This window comes from Argopecten irradians, chromosome 3 (assembly GCF_041381155.1).
Source record: "Argopecten irradians isolate NY chromosome 3, Ai_NY, whole genome shotgun sequence".
NCBI classification, from domain to species: domain Eukaryota; kingdom Metazoa; phylum Mollusca; class Bivalvia; order Pectinida; family Pectinidae; genus Argopecten; species Argopecten irradians.
The window spans coordinates 27276067-27299911 of NC_091136.1; the positions used below are offsets into that span (position 1 = coordinate 27276067).

The 23845-nt window shown below is 33.8% G+C and overlaps 1 protein-coding gene across 5 annotated transcripts in view; it reads right to left on the reverse strand.

Moving 5' to 3' along the window:
• The window catches only part of LOC138318054 (uncharacterized), a 53104-nt gene that overhangs the window by 20879 nt on the left and 8380 nt on the right, over positions 1 to 23845 (reverse strand). For 2 of the 5 annotated variants that reach the window (XM_069260110.1, XM_069260113.1), the window contains exons 2-12: positions 22522 to 23030; positions 21535 to 21642; positions 20449 to 20511; positions 15801 to 15869; positions 11172 to 11314; positions 8223 to 8427; positions 6978 to 7060; positions 6372 to 6559; positions 5749 to 5879; positions 4604 to 4615; positions 1258 to 1300 (exon numbers count right to left, since the gene is read on the reverse strand). In XM_069260110.1, the coding sequence (XP_069116211.1) occupies positions 1258 to 1300; positions 4604 to 4615; positions 5749 to 5879; positions 6372 to 6559; positions 6978 to 7060; positions 8223 to 8427; positions 11172 to 11314; positions 15801 to 15869; positions 20449 to 20511; positions 21535 to 21642; positions 22522 to 22647 (1171 nt within the window). In that variant the 5' untranslated portion in view covers positions 22648 to 23030. The remainder of the gene's footprint in view (positions 1 to 1257; positions 1301 to 4603; positions 4616 to 5748; positions 5880 to 6371; positions 6560 to 6977; positions 7061 to 8222; positions 8428 to 11171; positions 11315 to 15800; positions 15870 to 20448; positions 20512 to 21534; positions 21643 to 22521; positions 23031 to 23845) is intronic. The other 3 variants (XM_069260111.1, XM_069260114.1, XM_069260112.1) reach the window with 2 other exon arrangements.

A 23845-nucleotide genomic window follows, 5' to 3' on the forward strand; every position in this document is an offset into this window, starting at 1 on the left:
CATGCAACCCCTACTGTAGGGTACATTACCAGGGTAACACAACCCAACCCCTACTGTAGGGTACATTACCAGGGTAACATAAAAAACTCCATGCAACCCTAGGGCCAAATGCAATCCTACTGTAGGGTACATTACCAGGATAACATAATACAACCCCTACTGTAGGATACATTACCAGGGTAACATAAACCATGCAACCCCTACTGAAGGGTACATTACCAGGGTAACATAAACCATGCAACACCTACTGTAGGATACATTACCAGGGTTACATAATTTTACAGCATACTAGCCGTTCTGGTAACCATGCATATTATTAACATTCATCTAAGTCATAAATAATTCAGCGGAGTGTTAAGAAATATTTTTCACAAATATTGTTTTTGGCATACGTCAAATAAGAAAAAAATGAAAATATTTATATATATGTAGTACTTTTCTCTGTCATAAAGTTTTGTCACCAAACATGTTTATGATGTTGCTTCTATTGTCCTGTACAATGTTTATGACACTTTTAGCATATGACATCTGTAAACATAACAAAAGGCTACATATTGTCTGAAGTACATGTCCACTGAAATGTGATGAGATACCGATCATCACACAACAAAAACATTGACAACTTTTTTTCCAAATATTTGAATTAAAGTCTCACCTAGAAATTTCTGAAAGAAATATTGTAGCATGACATGACACGACAGAATGGGATGAACATGAGTACACTACGGGTATATGTGGTCTCATTTCACTGCAGACTTAGCTCAAATCTACTCAGACAAACCAAAGCTGATGCAAAATTCAAACTATTTCAATCACACAAATCAACAAACTTAAACCTGGAATAAAAAGGGAAAAAAGGGGGTAAAAAATCATATGCGGATATTTATGAAATATTTTGATATACAATATGAACTGATGTTTGACAGCTTAGCAATCCTTATTAGATGTAATCAGTGACTCCAAATTAACAAGGCAGACTAACAGGTTTCATCACATTGTTACACAACAATGTCAACTACTTTGTTTTCAAGTATGCAATATTTCACATCTTCATTTTTTTTTATCATATTTGTGAATATGTAAATTTGTGATTAAAAGCTTTTGCTGACAATCAGCCATTTAGATATACCTATGATAGACTTTTTAGTGAAATATTTGAATTCATGTTCAAAATTTCTCGCGAAATTACACGAAAATTTGCATATCGAGAAAATAAAATGTAAATAATATGGTAATAAAAGTGAAATTGAGGCTTACCTCGAATGTCAGTGTCGTCATCGATGTGTTCCGAGGGAGTACCCTGTAAAGGAGAATAAAAATAATATTATATATTACACCTGATATTCCACATCTCTGACGTGTTTGAACATAGACTCTGTATATTTATAATTATCAAAGAAGAAAAATCAATATAACACCTAGTATGGAAAGGTACACCAAACTGTTAACAAACATGGGCAAAAACATCTATTTTGGTCATAAAATTTATATCAAATTATGTATCTTTTAATTTTTTTTATATCTAATTATATATGTGCTTGAATGTTTAGGCACATGTAAATGTTAATTTGAAGGCAATAGAATATACTGTCATTCTAAAGATGCCTTCATAACCGCAATATATACCTGATCATACCGCATTGTGCCCACATATTTCTAATAAATATAAACATAATATGATTAGTATTGCTGACTTCCTTTAGTCCTTACAATAACTATCATTTAATGGAAGAAATGCAGCATTATGTTACAGAGACATAACAGTTTTGGTCGTAGCATTTGGTATTCTGCTGATATCAACACCAACAGATACTACTAAATATACTTTTGTAGTGAAAAATGTTACCATGGCAACCAAACAAAACCATATTAAGTGCAATGTCATACACAATTAGCTATATATAGCTTCATGCACTAGACCTAATCAATTGTTCTTTTAACAATTTACGGGTATTGATTTATGTAGAATAAAGATTTGAATTTACTGAAGGAAAGCATTACAGGGACATCATCACTAGCTATAATGGTAACCACCATTTATGGGGACAAGAAAATAACTAGAGATCCCAGAGGGATCTTGGCGCCCACCAAAGAATGATCTATGTATGACAAATCAAAGAGGGATCTTTTCTCTGCTTTTCAAACTTCAACTATCAAAATCCAAGATGGGGGTCTGTTGGTCATCTTGTTGACCATATCAAATTTGAGATCGATCCCTTCAGTGCTTTCTGAAAAATAACAGTAACAACCTTCAACCACCAAAATCCAAGATGGCGGCTGTTCGGACATCTTGTTGCTGGATTTGCTATAAATGCAATATGCACAACTAGGTCTTTAGGGGAACCTAAATATGAAATTTGAGAAAGATCCCATCAGTATTGTCAGGGAAATAGCGGTAACAAACTTCAAATACCAAAATCCAAGATGGCTGCCTGTCGGCCATCTTGTTGATCGATCTGTCCCAAAATCTAATACAGGTATACACAACTAAGGTCCAAGGGGAAACTACATATGAAATTTGAGAAAGATCCCTTCAGTACTTTGTGAGATATAGTGGTAACAAATTTTAACTATCAAAGTCCAAGATGGCTGCCTCTTCAGGCAGCCATCTGGTTGACCAATAAATCCAAAAATGTGTTATGCACCACAAGGGCCCTAGGGGAACCTCCATCTGATGATAGTGGGCTAAAAAAAATTGTTGTTCTCTTTATCATTATAAAAGATATTTCTCAATAAATGTTCATAATTTTTTCACCATCATATACTTGTCATATGATATCTCTACCATGTTAAAGATTCATATTAATAGCCAAGTAACCACAAAAATCTACAAAGATAAATAATTAGAAAAAGTTATGCCGTGTTACAGAAGTCTTGTACAGTACAGAATTCTTAAACACAAATCTTTAGATAAACTTCTAGGTCATCTTGACTTCTTCTTTTGAAAGAATCCAACTCATTTCATAAATAGGATACGCTAGATTTTTAAAGCCAAAAAAAGAACGATTATCATTTATATATATCATACTAATTAAACTAGAACCGTAAAGGAATGGCTAACTAAAACCCCCTACCTCTTCCATGGTAATTGTCATTGAAGCATGTGATGTGCCAAATTATCGACATCCATATGTTACAACAATTGACCATGTTTGAACAAATTTAAGCCAAAACTAAGGAGTTAAAAGGCCATTTTACAAAATGTAAGTGTAGTAACCTGGTTACCATAGCAACCCAAATTTTGACAAAAGGAATCCTGAATGCACATCTTCACATAGTCTCCAACATTACTTCAAAGTTTCATTGAAATTGAAATAGCATTTTTGTAGGAGATGTCCATGGACAGGGAAGGGGGGAGTTATATGAAAACAACTAGGAAAAACTTGAGCTTATTTATTGGGGTTTAGGTGGTGGAGAAAAGATGGTAGTTCCAAGTAAATAACCATTGACCTACATGGCAACTCCCCAATAAAGGTCTTGTGACAAAGATGTCAAACATCACTTAGCAACAGCAGTTCAAGCTTTGGTTTTTTTGTGACCATTGAGATTTTCTTTTGCGATCAACACAGTAAAATAAAAACATCATCTAGCCGCAACAACATTGGAGATTTAATTTGTGTCACGTTGAATCAGTACTGTTTCAAATTGTATCGGTTTGCTATTGGATTATATGAAAGGGACAAGGCACCAATGAAAGTATATTGATGTTGCTATGGAGAGTTCTTCAGATATATTGGATGAGGTATAGCAACAACTCGCCAAATACACATCAGGACTAATCTCCAACAATATTGGGCACATAACAGTCTGAAATGTATGACATGTTCTTGCAAATAATAAATTACCTTTCTTTCGAAAAATGACCACGAAGTAACAGTGGTTATAACGAAATATGTTACCGGTTACCTGTTACCTCTTCTTAGACACCGTAGTCAGCTGGTTCCAGCTAGTTGTGGCGCGTTTTGTTCATTTACTAGATTATTGTCCGGTTATGCCATATAAAAACTGGGGTAAAATTTACATGGTACTGAATTCCAGTGGGTGTTCAGTCAGTTTTTAAACGAGTTCAGAGTAGGGGCTTCTATAACGAAGTTTGGAAGGGAGTTCCACGAATCTACCACTCGCCGACTAAATATACTTTGTGTGACTTTATTGTTAATTGTTTTTGTACTTGTTTGGTTTGTTATTCATAATTGATTTAATGTTAAAGAATCATACTAATATCAATTAAGATCTTGGACATTGACATGCTGGAATGGTAAAGCCATGGAAAGAAAGACGACAGAGAAAAATAATTAATAATATATATATCTTATTAGAAACATTTACACTATCTTTTGTCTAATTCTATTAGTGAAAAAAAAGATATTTTTCCATTAAACATGCAGTAAGAATAAAACAAGAAAAAGAGTAACAATTTTCAAACCGTGAAGTTAAAGGTATAACATAAAAATGACAAGCACACACAGACACACACCAACACCTTCTGGTCTAGTTCAAAATAAGTCCAACTAAGGTCAAAATGTAAAAAAAAAAAACACACAAAATTTACAAGTCTAATTGTCATGCAGATGAACAGAATCTAAAACAAAAGTATGTATACCGCAGGGTGAGTCTGAAAATGTCAGAAATGAGCTTTTATCAAAAACTGAATAACAACAGAAAAACAATGGAAACAACACACATGGTATATCGTTTATGTGATATCAGTTAAATCTATACCCAGCCTTGACCACTGAACTAATTAGCTGGAGGATATATTTTACAGAATAACAAATTGTTGCCATCCAGATCAACTATCACATAGAAAGAACAGGTCATTGTTTTTAGCTTGCCAGGAATCATGACCTATCTACATTGTACTTTACATGGACTACATGTAATTCAGGTATACTCAGGAGTTTCAGGAGTGTAATTTAACTCATTCATCCCTGAAATTTCACAATCAGCTAGTCTACTATTTGATTTAGAAAAGTCTTAATGTGTTTTCTGGGATAAATAAGATAAAAGGGTTAAAAAGTCATTACTGTAATGCATTAAAAAAATTCGAACTTATAAATATTTGACCTTTGACGTTCATACCAAAGTCATCTCAGGGCAGTAAATAAACCATAGGCTAAAGATGAAGCAAATATGTTTCAAATTTTCTAAAAATATTGTCAAGAGAGTTATGGCCTGGACAAGTGACACCATTACCACCATTGAAAAGTTTGAGTTTCTAATTTTTTTTCAAGATAAAATTATTAAAAATAATTAATTGCATCCCGAAAAAATTCTGCGACACTATGTCCTATATGTAATGAAGAACTGACTGCGCTTGCACCAAAAGCAAATTAATTATTTCATATTATTTTTTGTGTTAATTAGACACAAATAGATAGTCACGATTAAACACCAATTATTGTTCAAATGAAGAGTGTCGGGGGTGGAGCATCTTTAATGAATCAATTCTTTCTATGACACAAGTTCTGCTTTATGTAACTGCCTTAAATAAAACAAGGGTAGACTGCTGATATACAGACAAAACACTTTTAAACGTTTTACTGGTATATATGATAATCATAAAATAAATGAAATTGCCCTCCAAACGGAAACCTTTGAGAAAAATATCTGGAGACCATATAATATAGAGCATTAGCAGAAAACCATGTAGAAAACGGAGCCTTAGAGTCCTGTAGGCTTTCTCACCCAACAGAAAGGTTGTTACAAATGACGGCCACCCAATTTGGACACTATATTTGATCTTACATGCAGTTTAGCGTGTAGCTTGAGATCTCCCTCACTCCAGGCGGCTGATCGGGACTTGAGTGAACGCGACAGCACACCAGCGCCAGGGGCGGCTATTATCTTGGAAGTTCCGTTCAGTGTGGAAAATTGGTCTGCGTAAAAAAAGATATCATATAAGGGGTTAACTTGACTGAATGTTTCAGTGAGGAAGGCACTGGACTAGAAAATGAGAATGTTGGATATCGAGCTCATGGAGTCTTTGTGTGTGTTATTGGTCTGTTAATTCAACTGTCAACTTAATGAGAAACCGTCTCATCTTGGTACTGGCAAACATTTACAGCTATGAGAATTGCTAAACATATTCCCATTAAATTATAGATCGTTTGATTTGTAAACATTTAGGTTTGCCTTCATGGATAGCGGATTGTTACAAAATTAGGGCATTTTCAATACATGTATAGTTATCTCTATTTCATAAAACATTTCATGTGGAATATACATAAAAATGAATGTTTATATGTACATCTCGTGTAACAGTGGCATTTAAATAAATATTTTCATTATTATTTAAGCTGAAAGATTCTTTTTGTTATGTTAAACAGAAAGAACTTAAATAATTGTAAAATTGAGTTGCGTAAACGTACTTTCGAACTGAACGGCCGTCGATGGCTTCTCCCTATCTATCTCTTTGGCCTTATTGTAGGGACCGTTATAATACTTGAAGAAGTAAGGACTAGGCACTATAGGTCTGTTAGCAGGCACTGTTCGAGGTCGACGCGACATGTTGTTGAAATCTGCCATGATCTCCGCTCGGTTAGGATTTCTGTAACTTCTATATTAGATACAAAAAATACAATTTAGTTTTCATTCCATTCATTCATTAAATCTCTCTAGGATACATCATTAAATGAAAACTAAACGACCAAATAGAGATACTTCATGATAGTTAAACTATTACAGATATTATAAGGAGTCAGAAATACAATTATTACATAGCATATGGATGAAATTAAGTTCTCCTGTTAATTTCATAGACAGAAGATCTCATTTTGAGGCCTGTATCACATATCCAGCATGCACAGCCCACAGGATTTGAAGCCTGTGTCACATGACCAACCTGTGCCCATCTGACTTCTAGACCTGTGTCACATGACCAACATGTGCCCACCTGACTTCTAGACCTGTGTCACATGACCAACATATGCCAACCTGACTTCTAGAATTTTGTCACATGACCAAACTGTACCCACCTGACCTGGAACCCTGTACTATACTGCTCCCTCTGGTTCTGTTTACGGTACGGTAATAAGCTGTATATTGACTCGACATTTCCCTAAAAACAAACAAACACTCACTTCAAAAGCTCATAGATAAAAAGAGTGTTAAAGTCAACAACAATTATCTAAGTCTTTAAGTGAAACATCACACACACATCTTCTGGGATGTAACAAAGACCTCACTGTCAATTTACATACTTCATGGTGGTTCATGGTCAAATTCTTATAATCATAGGTATATGTCAAAGAACTTCAACTACATTTTTATAACCCTTCAATTATTGTTTAATTCAAATAACCTGTCATTGAATAAACTCATTAATAAATTTAGACAAATATGAAGTAGTTTCATTTTGATATCCGAATCTGCACATGTTTTGTGCATTAAACCTTACACAGAACATAAACAACACAGATAGACGACTCCAGTGGTACAGGATTATCTACAGGGCACATTAATACAAACAAACACATGAGCTCAGTGCTAGGGATTAAGTTATCCAGACCCGACCCATCACAGATAGGTAGGTGTGAGTGATCAGCGGCAGTGGCGGTCTGTTTATACCGACTGCCACCCAACCCAGACTGTACTCATCACTCTAAAGCTGTTCTCCTAAACCTCTAATTTATTGTAGCTACTTAATTACCGGAAATCTATACATGAAATGACAGAAAAGTGTGAAGAATCTGTCTGATGGCAGGCTGCTCAACCAAACAGAAATCTGTTTTAAGAAGAATTAGGTTTTTTTCTTTCTTCTGCCATGAAATCCGTTTGTTGACAGAAAAATGTCTGACTGTCTAGTCTGTGTAGTGGATACCTTGAGTAAATTAGTCCTGTTCTTATGTAAAGGCTAAAGGCACCACTGTAAGGCAGTCTTTTATTGTCAAACAGCGCAAAAACTGACAGTTCTGCTGTCATGGACTGAGTTACTTCCCTTGTTCATGTATCCATGCATTTATCTTTTATTTTTTACTATGTATTTTTACATTTTGTGAAAATGAAGAAAATGGAGTTTTTACATCTGTGAGACAGCCTTGATTCAATCCTTCAACCCATGCACCTCATCTCCCCAGTTTTTTTTTTTTTTTTTTTTTTTAACTTTTCAGAAGATTTTAATAGTTGGCATTCACTATCAATAAAATATTTCACCTGAAATGTCAAGTTCAATAATGCACAGCTGCAGTGAATTCGCTCCCTCCAATGAATAGTAGAATTACCTTGCAGACTTTTTTAAAGCATTCTTCTAGTCCAGTCACATCTTCTTCGTCTTTGGTTGAGATTCTGTGTACTTCGTCTGCCAACATTTCTGGCCATGCTACCTTTGTTTCGTCGCCATTCACGGCGAAGCTCATCAGTCCTGATAAATTCTCTGACCGAGTCACACCATTGTTCACAACCACTGTGTAGTTCCTTGGGTTTGTCCTGTCAAAGGAATGTATGACATTCTAAAAGAAAAGCTGGACAATTCATTTTTCATCTAATAAACAGTAATTAATCATCTTGGAACATTCTCCTATTACCAATGATATTATTAATATTCTATGTTTGTATCGATATGGGAAGCATATGTTCATTTACTTGATCAAGGTTTTTTTTATTATGAACTACCATAGAATATTTTTATCTCAGATTTCATCACCAATTAAAAAACATGTGATATTCTTAATATTCTTGATAATCAAATTTTACATAGATTTATTCTGTTTGGTCTGATATATATATTTTAGCTAAGCTTGGTATTTATGCTACAATAGTTAAGAAATCAATATGTGAAAGTGAAGCCAATTAGACTGTTTTTAAGAAACTACATGGAGTTGAGAAAGGTACAATATCAATGGAGCTTATAATTACATAATGTTAATGTGGTTATATCAAATATTTCAGAGGTAACTAAGGTTTAAAAATAAAATGTAACAACCAAAGAATGGCCACAAGAAATAATGAACAAGGAAAAGAAATCAAAGTATCATATTCCTTTATCTTATAGCCAATAGCAGACAGTTTCCTTATGCATCCTGCATGTGTATATTTCTAGACTGGCAATCCTTTCTTTACTGAAAACAGCATACTTTAATTAACAATATGATATCGGTAGGACTGAATTTCAGCCACAGATATAACGACATGAAAGTGTTGTGGTTTCTATGAGTGTAAAATAAAGAATATTCTGGGAGTTCCGATGCGATGCGGTGTGGTGTAGTGTAATATGGCTCTGATTGGATCACTTAGATACACTTGTAATTCCTTCAGTCACAGCAGCTGTTCTATGGGTTTACATGTGAATGCAACTTGAAACAATTTCACGAACATGCAAAAACAATACATGAGCATTTCGACAAGCCCAGGCCCATTTTCTTTGATCAAACTTAGTGAGATCAGAAACAGGCAGCTCTGGCCTGGTAAAAACTAGTCAAAAGCACTAAATGTATGCCAGAGTAATTAAGCATGCTTTAAAATACTTAATATCCAGACCCAAGAATTCACAAGGTTTGAACATTTAGGCTGATTATCATTCTCTTAGCTAACTTAAGCAGATTGATACCAGCAGTATGATCAAAGTGTGAGCAAAGGCCTATAACTCTGTAATTAATCAAATATACACATAGTATGACCATTTAGATGTCATTTTTGTAGTGAAATTTAGAAATGTTATATGATACAATAGGGCCTTCATTTTTTGTAAAGAAATAGTCTTTGGAGGGCAAACAAATCAATTTATCAAATCATCAATTATGAATCTATATATTATGGAGTTATCTGCCCTTGCGGATAAAAATTGATTAATGTTACGTCATGTTTTGATGAGTTTAATGTCAAATTTTTTAGGGAAAATAACATTATTCTTTCTTACAAAATGATGACGTCATAATTGATACCTACCACAAGGGCAGCTAACTGTAATATGTAAAAACAGAATGTAGAAAGATAGTGAACATGTACACCCCAGAATGAATTGGAAGCTTTGATATCTGAAATTGTCGGTCTGTTATGAAATATTTTGTAGTTTCTCCTGACATGGTGCCTTATAGTATAACAAATCCTGGAGATGATGCACATAGTTCTATTTGAAGACCTTGGTCACTGACCTTTATCAAATACATTTTTTGTATCACCGAAACCACAATTATGCTATCAATCTGGTAAAAACACACATTTTATCATAGCAGGTTAAAAAAAGACCGATTCCATTATTAATCTTCAAGAAATTCTAAGTGCTAGCTTTAATTAAGATACAGTACTCAGAGAAAGAAATTTTCTTTAATTTTACAATAATATGAATAATTGGTGGTTAAAGCGCCATGAAGGATCGTTTGAGATGGCAGGTGTAGATTCTGCCAAAGCGGAAGAAGCCAACACCACACAAAGGCTGGCTGGAATGAAATTAGACTGAAATTGTGAACAACTTTATTAGACAAGTTATCAGAACATTTCGATAATGAGCTTCAGCTGTAAGGTGATCCCACAGATCCACACCAACATTATCACTGATCGACATCTCTCAAGAGTACTATGGGGCCTTAACCACACCAAAGGCATTGTATTTCTTTGATGGGGTGAATGAACATCTAAAACTAAACAAGAGGATTGTTAAATGTCTCTTTAAAATCTTTACAAGTTTGATATTGTTATTCTTCATGGTGTACATGTAATTACAAAATGTGTATGTATTTTTGTCAAAATACAAAACTTCATTTTATGGCTTTTGAGTTTCTTCTCTTTTTTTTCTTCTTCAAGGGGCTGCCGTGGCTGGATGGTTAAGAGGCCCCATGATATTACTACAAGCTCTCCACTTTTGGGTCGCGAGTTCAAATCCCATATGTGTTGTGCTGGATATTTTTTCTCTGTGTACTCCCCCTTTCCTCTACCATATAAACCTTGCACGTCCTTAAATGACCCTGGCTTTTATTAGGATGTTTTAATTATCAAATCAAATTCTTAAAAGTACTTTAATAACCAGAAACTACAATGGTTGATACAGAAACAGTCAATGAAAACCTATGGATCCCAATTTATTCTCCTGTATACACACACAAGACATTTCCAGGGACATCAATATGTTAGTGCAGACTTTTCTTCAGGAACCATAATGAAACTCTAAAGATAAACCAAGAGTTATTGAATATGTTGTAAGCATCAGAATTGTACCAGGAATATTGGATTATTACCTTATAAGGTCAAAGAACTCTGAACGGTCGGCATGCTTGGCTGGCCCCCATTGCTTGGCTCTAGGTGAGGTCAAAGGTTGCGTCTGTGAAGGCTGTTGCTGGAAAGGTTCTGGGAAGTCTGGACTTATAACAGTATTCTTTCGCTGTCGAAATAAAAAGTTCCTTTTAATTTGGTGAAATGATCATTGCACACAAGAAAAGTAACATATAGCAAGTATATTCATTAACTGACTGATGAGACCTTTTCATAGATTTTTTGGGGAAATGCAACACAGTGGTTGTTTTATCATCATAAAATGGAACTTTGAGGGAACATGAAGGAATACAAGAGTAAATTAGAAATGGAAGTTAAGTTGTACCTGTTCTATACACTGACATGGAGATTCAAAGAAATTCAATAAAACATTACTTGATGCAATTGGTGAAAATGCTTTAAATTGGCCTACAATTTCATTGATATCAATTCAGAGAACAAGATATTGTGTTTTAATTACATGTAGATACAAATTGCACTAATGCTACTTTCCAAAATGCAAGAATAATGAATTGTTATCCTTATTTAATGTATTAATTTCCATGTTCCTTTAGCAAGTTCATATGACCATTTTGTTATCACAGAAAAATTTCCGTAAGTAACACTTTTCTTTATTGTTTTTAGAAAAAAATGGCCACCTGTTTGACATTGGAACTTCAATGTTAAAACATGATATTTGCATAAAATAAAACATACTTATTTTAAAGAAACATACGGTGTATTGACGTCATACAGATTGATGGATGAAAGGGAAGTTATCCATGGAGAGATCTTAGATTTATTGCTCAGAGGAAACACAGAAGTCCACTTAGGCTATATACATTAATACATCAGTATACCACTCAAGGAAAATGTGTCTATCAACCTTCTTTTCTCAAACATTTTTATAACAGCAGGGTTTTTACAGGTGTATGCATTTTAATCAACGTCTTCTTAAGTACATTTTATATGTCTAGTATAAGGGAGGTAACTGCTTGATCTAATTGTTATTAAAGAAGAATGAAATAAAAAATAAAATAAAGTAATAATGATAATATTGCCCAAAATTGCCTAAAGCTTTCTCATCATTTTTACTGCCTTTTATACTATGTCTAGAAATATGTAAATTTTATATGAAAGTCTTTAATAAAACTTTCACAGTCAGCTAAATTGAAGTTGTAAACTTCACATGAAATAATAAAGGATTAAGACTACACTTAAGCATGAAGTAAAATATTAATACAACTGGTTGAGGAGTTTGCAGACAATGAAAATTAAATAAGTGGTACCAGTTCCCTATTTTGATCATATCCATATATTTGGACTATATTCATTGCAAGCCATGTGTCCCCAAACATGATTACAATAATGGTATAGACATGGCACAAGTTTACTGCTGTAATAAGTCCAAGGGAGACAACTGGAACATAATCTGTATTTCTGTAACTTGGGCATGATCTTTCCAAGATCTTTCTGGCCACCAGTCTCTAGAATTTTGAAAATGCCACTAAAATTTGGCTTGATTATTTTTGTCCCTACGACATGATCCTAAGTTCCAAACTAGAGGGGAGATAATCTAGTATAGCACTCTGCTGAGACAGTCTTATCAACAACTTAGGGTCTGGTAGTCATTCTAAGATGTATAATATACCCGAGTAGTTTTCTTCCAAGCATCAACTGATAGAGCTTAAAGTGGTTTCAATAATGGTCAACATAAGAATTGTAAATCATTCCATGCAGATATTTAACTCATAACAATAATAACACACTAAAGAAGACATGCTGAATTATAAAGCCTACTTGTGAGGATCTTTCAAAGGCATGCATACTTAATCAATAATATTACACTGTATACTATTGCAATAAATTGCTATTAAAACATTATGAAAATTTAAAAATGATTTTTTTCTCATCAAAACTGATATCACATTTTGCTTTTATCAAACTGCAACCTTAAAGTTTACTAAATATTATCAATTAAATTGGTTTCTGATATTTTTTTTTTCAAAGAGATCTTACACTTACAAAAAAAATCCAAAATACACATAAAAGATTTTGAGAAAATGAAATGAAGTGGCTGGAGTACAATTAGTCCCTCTTTTCAGTGATGATTTCATATTTTTGTGCATTAAACACTGGAATGTGGGACTAGCATAAGGTAATATATTGTACCCAGATAATACAATGCCATTTTACTTCATGTATTTTGAAAACGTTGGGTTGAAGGAATCAAATCCACCGATGACTCTGGCCTTAACCAGTTCATTGGTATGTGAACTAGTTGATTTTACATGCAGTGTGTTCGCCGAGAAGACAAGGCGTGATTGGACAAACAATTTATTCAGAACAATAGTGATTTCTTAAAACAAAATGATCGATGCATGCTTTAATTTGAAAAACATCAAATATAACAATGAAATAAGTGAGTTTGACAATTGATGCATGCTTAGATTTGAAAAATATCAAATGTAACAATGGAACAAGTGAGTTTGACTTGATAGAAACAATAAAAAGAAACTTGAACATTCATTGTCAGGTGTGAAGATGGGGCTGATGAGGATGAAATGTATGGTATACCTACTATAGCTTAAACCTGAAATGATTAAAGACACAAAACACCCCATGAAGCATATTGTAAGCCATGGTACATGGGTGGAAATGAAGGACTGGGAAACTAATAGTTCTTTGATTCAAAATTATGTTATTTTAAAACTAAATAAAACCTTTATATAACTTTGTTACATGTGTAATAGACGAAACTAGTGAACACTTAGAATAGTAAAATCCCCAATGGTCATCAGCTGAATCTATATAGATTTCTGTACTGGATCAACGTTAGGGGTCGCAGTGACATTTTCCACAGGCTATTGTCACGATAATCTGCTACACATCAGGTTACCAACCAAACAATGAATACTAATGGAGATCTCATTACTGCTCTCATCACAAAACTTTGGAATCAATAATTTCCAATACACAATAATTGTTCCATTATTGAACAATATAGCTTAATTGAATCTGGTCAACTGCACAGCTCTAATTACCACTCTGGCCTTTGAAAGGCATATACATACCAATTACTATAACAGTAAAAAACAGAAATATAAGCAATATTCCATAAACTGGTAATTAATTTTGCTTGTCTATGAAAATAGGCTCTTTATGGTTATTATATATAGCTGTTTGTTGCTGAGCAAAAGTTAACCAAGGACTACTTATATATATGTATACCAGACCATGGTAGCCAATGAGTGTATAAAGTATCCAGACATAATTACAACCATCTCTGAGGGGCGAATTCAAAACCCGCATTGAGAAGTTGCTGTTTTCTCTTGCTCCTCCACTTATATTCCTCTTCTGAAGCTTGCACGGCCTTAAATGACCCTGGCTGTTTATATGATGTAAAACAATAACAAACAAACATGTGTGATGATATAAAACTGATTTGGCTGATTAAGTTACAGTTATTACAACAAAGATAACTTCCAGTCATCCAAAAGCATCACATAGCTGACACACTAGAGACGATCTGCTTATAATTATCACATAGAAATGTATCTCAACTATTCTATACACTATTGACATAAGAAAGGTATTTTTAAATCATGGTGAAAAATATCAAAATATCACACTACTGCAGTGGATCCTTGATAATCAATACACTGACATCTCCAGCCCAAACCATCAGGACTTTTCTGGACTGTGGATTCTATTTATCGAATCTGTTCCTTTATATTTCCGTCCAAAGTTTTCCGTTCAGATTAGCGCTGGTCCACTCGATACAGATTTGTGATTATTGAAGAATTAATAGAACAGGTATATATATGTGATTGAATAAAAAAAATGAACCTTGAAGATTTTTAAAAATTCTAAAGTAAGAATCTGAAATGTAAATTAGTTAAAGATGCTCCACCGCTGACAAATGGTATTTTTTCACTATCAAAAACAGGAGCAGACGATTTAGTATTTTTCTTCAGTTACAAAAGTTACTTACTTTACACCATTACCACCATTGAAAAGTTTGAGATTCTAATTTTACTTCAAGTTAAAAATATGAAAAATAATTAATTGCATCCCGAAAAAATTCCGTGTCACTATATTCTATATGGAAGGAAGTACTGATTGCGCATGCACTAAAGGCGAAATAAATTAATTAGACATATATATACACGATATAACACCAATTATTGTTCAACTGAGGAATATCATTTATGCTTTGTCGGCGGTGGAGCATCTTTAAGAATGACAATACATGTATCTAACTAGGTATACATACACACAAACTTTCAACAACAGACAAAACACATATCACTATCAAACAGCTAGATGGTCTATCATTATAGAAACACATCAGGATGCATCACTAAAAAACAAACTGGTTACAAAATAGTCCGAAGGTTTCTGATGTTAAATCGGCCTTTGAAAATTTCTGATATGTAATTCAGAAACCTTCGGATTAGTTACATAATACTTCTATCAAATCAAAACTGTTATAATTGTACTATCGAAAATGACAAAACTGTTACATTTGTAAAAATGAAATATATAATAAATCAAAGATATTTACTATTGAACAAAAACAAACATCAAACCAATAGCACATTGTGCGACAATACCTCCACATCTTTAGCGCTGCCTAGCCGTTCAGACATGGCTGAAACGGCCGAGCCAGTTCGTTTTCCACTCTACAAAATCAACATTCTGACAGTCAGTGTTTTCCAACTTTTAATTTATGTTGACAGTTTAATCAGCATGATGCTTATTTTTCATAATCTACATTTTTAATGTTTTGTATAATTGACCCAATATGAACCCTGATGATGCGTATGGAGTAGTAAAAATCTAGCTTCTGTGTCCTCCATTTACTAAATTTTATTTTTTTACACTTTTTGTCAAAAGAATAATTTCATAATGCTTCATATTTTGTGAAATGTAATTTTGAAACCAACCTGTCTGTCAAGTGTCATTCAACCAAACATTTTCATAATCTAAGTGGCATACGTTGATCTTTGTGAAATAGCAACACTGCATCAGGGGAGATAACTCAGTTTAAAATCTGTTTATTGTGTATTGATTACTAAAGCTGCCTAGTGATCAGAAATACATACATAGTTTATGGAGATATCATTTTACAAATTATGATTGATCAAGCATGTAATTACCTAACAACCTCTAAGAAGAGGTAGCTATAATAGAACATTAATTCTGTACATAAATATGTACAAACAATTATACCATATCTGAATGATGTGAATGGTGTTATGTACGTATTGACATAAAAGCTTATTATATATCAATATGTACAGTGTGCTATTGGTCAGAAATCAATTGGAGAGTCCTTCTGTGCCTTGAAATGAGTCAAGTATGCCTTATATCAGTAATAGTATGTATAGGTACCTAATGAAGCCAGTATAAAATCTGGTGTGACAGCAAATTTAAGTGAGTATGATAAAACCAATTAAAATGACATTTACACTTTCTTTCAATTTCCTGCAAAATACAAGAATTGTAACCATGAATAGTTTTACAAAGTCATGAATATTTTTAGGAAGCACAAATAAGTCAATCAGTTGAAGCAATGAACTACTGTATGTAGCTTCATGTGATGATCAAATATGTGTGAGAAACTAACCAGTCAGTGCTGCTGTCAGTGTGTCCTTGACATTGTTATCAATGAGATGGGCATTTCTCAAAATTACGCTGTGGATTTAAGCAGCAATGAGATAAAACACAAAAAATCCTTCTAAGTTCGAAAGGTGATTAATCAAGCAAATAAACTATTACACATGAATTGGGCCGTTATCTACATACTTTGTGTCCAAATATAGTCTAAGAAGACAATTTTATTAATCAGGATTTATCCTTAGGGGCAAATCATCCGATGTAAAGTGCCAGTATGTTTATTGGTAAAGAGTATTATCACATCAATGTAACGCACAACTTAGGAAGGTAACATGTAAACTTTATAGGTATTCTGGATGTGTCAATACAAAGTTGTCATTAAAACTCATATAGTCAGTCAACTGTAAATATGATATCATTTTATGCAGGATTACAAACATACCAATGTATATATATATATATATACATGTAACTATATTCTAAAAATTACCCGAGGTCAGAGATTACTACTATATTTCTATTATAATGGTTGATAAAATAAATCCGCTCAGATTTGCAGATTAATCGGAAACCTAATCTTCTTAACGGAAGGAATTACTAATTAACATCAAAATATATACATATGTATATGCAAATTAAGTGTAAGGAGCAATTAATGGGATCAACTCTATTACATAATTTACTTAAGCTAAATACAGATTAATACCCATTTAACAAGGCACTTTCCAACAATATATACTTAAACAACAGGTGTTTCCTTGTTTCCCTTGTACATTTTTGGAAAATTTCCAAATCAGTATCTGTCATTTATTTTATGTTTTTGTTCGTTTTTTTCTGGAGAAATTCATGAGTATCTGAATATGAAGTTACATTATCAAAATTGTAACACAATTGTACTGAAAACCGCATGTGTGTTATGACCAATTAATTCTACTCATTTTTAGTCCTAAAATTCCTTTGAATGTATTTCATTTACCTTACATTCACTATCATTTATGTGTTAATGTGCGTAATAAAGTGATTGTTCATCAACCCATGAACATTTAGAGTGAATGGAGGGAAAGGGGTGTCATTGATCAATCATGATTCCTCTCGGGCACTGAGATGAAATGATTCTTGCACCAAGGAACTTCACTTGAGTTTTGAAACCAAACACTATTTTATGGTATATGATAGTACTATATAGTTATGTTAGTATTTACAAGGATGTACAAATCTACAAATGAGTATTATGGCCAATTTTTTATGACACCAAAGTGTACATGTATTTTCATGCTCCTTTATTACATCATCAATCTAGAACCTAAATATACAATTCTAAATCATATTCAAGTGTAAAGTAAATGAATAGGTACTCAGAGGATTTAAACTTGATACCGGTTGAGGTTGTACCCCTGGTAAATAAGGTTGTCCCTGAAATAAAAGTTATACCTATATATAAGATCTATCAATTAAACCAGAGGATTTAAACTTGATACCAGCTGAGGTGATACCCCTGGTAAATAAGGTTGTCCCTGGTAGAAAAAATTATTTACCTGATACCGGTGGGGACACCCCCGGTAAATAAGGTTCCCGATATAAAAGAATAAAAGAAATATGACTTGATACCAGATGGGTACGCCCCTGGTAAATAAGGTCACCCCAAATGCATGGTAGAAGTCTACCTCCAATGTTTCTAAATTATAAACCTGATACCAGATGGGTCATCCCTGGTAAATAAGGTTATAAATAACAGATTAAATTAAGGGTTGAAGTCTACCTATATAATAAGTATGTTTGTAGTCGTACGAGTAACTCCCAAGAAGCCACATGTTAGGTTATTTAGTCTTAGTTTAGGTTGTAGGTTCTTTATTTTGTACATCTATCGATATGATTAATTGCTTTTTGAATTAGATGCATCATGGATGTATTCGTAGTAATAAACATTTTAACTATAATCTTGCCTTATTGTATTGTGTGTAAATTACAATAATGTGAGCTAAAGGTAAGCTGACTTTGTATGAATTTTAGTCTCAATATCTATAAAATTACAGGCCAATATTTCAGATTACAATATCCCAATGAATCATAAAATCAATAATCAAAAGACTCAATTACACATTTATCTCTCCATAAACCCTATGTTTAGCTTACGGAAACAGCAGGTGCCTACTGAAGTATACTTTCAGAACTAATCAATCCCAAACCTAATTCGTAAGCTTCCACTTTGGGATGATTAATAATGTAATAAACTGGGCATGTTTTAATGTATATAATCCCTCAGCTAGTCGGTAAACAGCCTCTAATATTACAGAAAAAGTCCCATGGAGAGATTTCCCAGCTGTGTGACATGGCATTTTAACCTGCCTGACTTTACAGTCAAATCTGTCATAGTTCATGATAACCTCTGTATAAAGACCACTTACTTATTAAGGCCACCATCACAGGATCCCAAATGGTGAATTTCATCACATTTTGACCTGTGTATAAAGACCACTTGGGTGATCTTATAGACATGTTTGGCTGTACCTAGCACCTGGTAGTACAGGTATGTGAGCACATCACTAATGACTTTGGTGCCGAATGGTATACAGATTCTATATAGATGATTTTTTACAACTATTAAAGGTATTAACCCTCTGTTTTATTGCTTTAATATCATTAGACTCCTGTTCGTCTGCCAGGTGTTAAATATATACCTCCCGGCCAGTGTTCCTGAGCTAATGTTCTATCTGGTAACGCTTTGAATCACTGCCTTATCCATTCTACCTCCTGCTATCAGACTAATATATGTGTGGCGATACTTGAGACTTTTAATGAAAACTGCCAACGCTGTGCAATAATGGCGTAGTTTTGTAGATCTCAGCATATCAGCATGTGCATTGTCCAACTCATATAAATTCACAATAAGATATAAGAGGCAGAAATCAATATAGGTATCTGTGTTATTACTTGAGATCGACATTCCTTTGTGAGAATTGTGCATCATTACCTTCAACAGGCACTTGAGCTGTACATATTTATCACCCACTAAAAGGTTGCCCCCTGACTGCTGACAGTTAAAACTCCAGTATTGACTTTTGTGTTGTGTATTGATATACCGGACCATTCACTTTCTGTTTTGTCCAAATACAATATCACTAGCTATAACCAATGCTCTTGGTAAATAAGATAGATATACAAAAGTCTACAGTAAAATATGGTTATATCAAACCTATGGGAATGCACAAACTTAGTTCATTATTAGCATATTTCATTATACACATATTATATATAAACATCCTATAATAACCTTGATGGGAGATAAAAATTACTATGTCATAGCAATGACTTGGTTGTCAGCTATTTTTTTTGTGATTTAATTAGTGTAGAACCAGAAATTTTACAGATTGATCATTCAATGATATATAATGTTTTATCTTATTAGCTGGTTTGTTGGCATTTGAAATCCAAATTGATCAGGAAAATAGATCGAAAGAAAGGACAGTTTGAAAAGCATTCTTCTGGTCAAAATGGTACAAAATAAGAGTTATATAATAATGATTTGATCAGCAAGTATCTTGTTACAGAATCTCAGTGAAGTGCAGTAGTAGATAGTAAGCTACAAATGTAGTATGTATTATATTCTTTTGTGTTGAGAGTAAATTAGCACTATAGATGTACCTTCAAAGGTTGTCCCACAAATCCTCTCTTTTCTTCTTTTATCCTTAGCTGCTCAACTTTTCTCTGCATAATCAAGAAAAATATACAAGTCAGAAGACAATGAAATCTCTCAGAAGAACATTCTAATACAGAGATTATCAGTAATACTGTGACATGCATTATCTGTGAAATATTACCATAGTGAAGGGTACCATAGTCTGAGTATTGATCAACAATTTAACTTTGCAGCTTACTTACATTAAACTATTAAGAGGGGATAGTTTTGAATGTTATTGACTTGAAATTAATCCGGACATTGACAGTTCATTACATGTAAAGGTTTCAAACCACAAGATTTCTTGTGTCTTAACCGATTGACTGTAAAATAGTATAAAAATAAATCATTTTTCATTCATAACCACAACGAAAAAAGTATTTGTGAAAAAACTTCAATGAATTGTTTGATTCAAATGATGTTATAATTTACATTTTTTTCCCAACAAAAGCTCCATACACCACAAATGAAATGAAATAACAAAATCCTTTCAGTCTAAGAGTACATTAAATTTTGCACAAATTTCAGAAAAACAAACCAGTTCTAATAGAAACTAGATTAGTTGGTTTTACTGTGATATGCCAGAAAAGCCCTCTGTAGTGAAATGTATGTGAAATGTTCAAACTCGCTACTGTCTGTCATTACACATAGTGGTCAGATGTCTGTGTAATGCCGAACCCTGGCCCTTGCCAGTGTAGTAAAGAAATTTTTGTCTAGAGCTACTCAAATCGCTCTAACAGTAGTTTGTTTACCTTATTAGATGCATGTTCTTGTCTAAAAATAATTTCATGAACTCTTCAGTGGTTATGTATTGTATGTGCATGACTCTGGCTCAGGTATATGGGTACAGCGTATATGTTGTACCTGCTCAGTAGTATTGATCAACGATTTGGAATTTCAACTGTATCAAGCAAAATACTTAACAATGTCATGAAATTTGTCAATATTTTTGTTATATGTTTTATAAGGAATGTAGAACAATATATTTATATCATATTTTGCTTCATGGTTATATGACAGAATTAGCCTCCCTGAAGGTTTCTGTTACTTACATATCTACGATGCTCTGTTGGGGTTCGTATCCTGGTCATCCCTCGCCCCCGGGCCAGTGGTGGGATCACACCACTAAACTTCTGCTGTGGGGGCTTTATGTTCCCTTCCTGTCATGACAAAAATAACTTGGTCACAAACAAGTCTAAAAGAGGGATTTTTGCAAAATTCAACATGGAATAACACAAGATACTAGTCTACCTATTGGTTAGATCGCAATCTTTTTGGAAGTACCATGCATTCAACTTCACTTTTATAGGTAAGAGGAGAATATGAACAATAAAGTACAGTACCTACTGATACAATGGAGAATCTTTTGAAGTACTGTTAAGAAAGCCTTGACAGTTCCTTTTACCAGAGTTTAATGGCTAAATGGACAGATTTTGGTAGGTGATGAACATCAAACTAAACATTTCATCAGTAAATTGCACAACAACTTTGCAAGCATTTTACATGAATTACAATTCTGCCCTGCAGGTAGGCATTTGAATTCTACCTGCTGCTCCCATGGCATGATCGTAAAAAACACTAAATTTGGGGTCTTATTTTTCCCATCTTCCTAATGTCTCCCTTGTCACTGCCTCACATTTGGTCTGAACTAAATACTTGACCCCTGTGAAGAAGACTGCAGTTTCTGTCCTCTGGCTGAGGCACACCATAGTCTATAAAAGTGGTAGTTTCTGCTCCTGCTTAACACTCAGTAATAAGAAGACTGGTTTGCCCATTGTTTCAGTATAATGTAACCAGATGAGAAGTGTTAATCAAACAACCAATGAATTGCAATTTTAAAAACTACTTTCTTATGACAAAAGTATACACCTGGTATGTGAGCATTGAGAATGGTTTACCTTGAATGAGAAAGTAATGTTATCACTCTAAAATTTCAATAAACTAGTATTTGAAGTTGTTACTTGTATTTCATATAGACACCATTTGGGTTTTTTTTCTCTACAAGAGTAAATATACAAGGAAAAATGAAATTTACATACCAGTCCCAGGTATATCCCAGTCATGTTACGGGGCTGGTGACGAGTTGGCATGCTCTTTGACGAGAATGGCATGTTCCTCGTCAGAGGTAGCTCTGTAGAACTAGAGTGATGTATTCCACGCATCATAGTGAGTAATTATACAAAGTTCTCTGACACTAACAATACTGCACTTACACTGCCTTAACACCAACCCATCCAGGGTTTACATGACTTTCTGAAGAGTATGATATTCTCTTTCTCTTTATCACAGAAACGATGAAATGCTGCTATCCTAAGAATGGTAAAGATGTAATACTGTTATCTTGGAAGTGTAAATAACTTTTATCACAGTGTAATAGCTTTGAAATGGTGGTTTGATCACAGGTAAGCTTATCACATGATCACAGAAGGTTGTTACAGAAGGTAGTCCATCCTGGAGGAATACAGAGGCATACAGCTGACCAAGGGTATGGTCACCAACAGTCCACGTGTCCTCTCATCTGCTCCATACTAGAGATCACAATCAGGCCCTGGCGAAAAAAATATAAAGTCATCAATAGACAATTACTGAAGTAAACATGGAGGGGGAGGTTCCAGTGTATTTAAACAAGCTCAGTGTGATCTGGCTCCGTACAACACTTATAATCCATTGATTCCCGATCATATCAAACATTTACACAAGCATATATATAGATTATAAGTATGAAGTTATTAGACTGGAAATGAAATTCTGATTGAGCACTTGGCGAACTATCATGACTTTTATATTATTCATGTCAATAGCTGATGTGATCTTGTACAGTTGAACCCCAGCAATGTATGTAGGATTTTTTAAGGGGAGTCCAGAAGACTAATTTTCAAAAATTGATGAATCCCAACACAAAGAAATATTGAAGGTTCTCAAAATTTTGGTGAGTCCCACTGGAAAATCATGAGTCCAGGACTCATCTAGATGAGTCCTGTAAATCACTGAACCCTATATTACAGACTGGATCATCTGCGCTAGCCAAGGGTTACAATCTGAACGATTTACCTACTCCTCTTACTCATATATATTGTTGCCTATATCGGCCAAAGGTAAAGAAGAGAAGGCAGATTGTAAAAACCCTTGGCTAACGAAGATGGACTGTTTTTCTTATTTTATATGGTAACCTTGTTAATCAATCAAGGAAATATTTCAAACAATATAATATTTTTTACCAATTCATTTTATATTTATACTATTTACTATATATCTCAAAAAATCATGACAAATGTCATTTAAAGAGATCAAAAAAGTGTGACCATAGAAGGTCAATTACATTCATTTGAACACATTTTACCACAGGCGTCTGCTTTTGATATT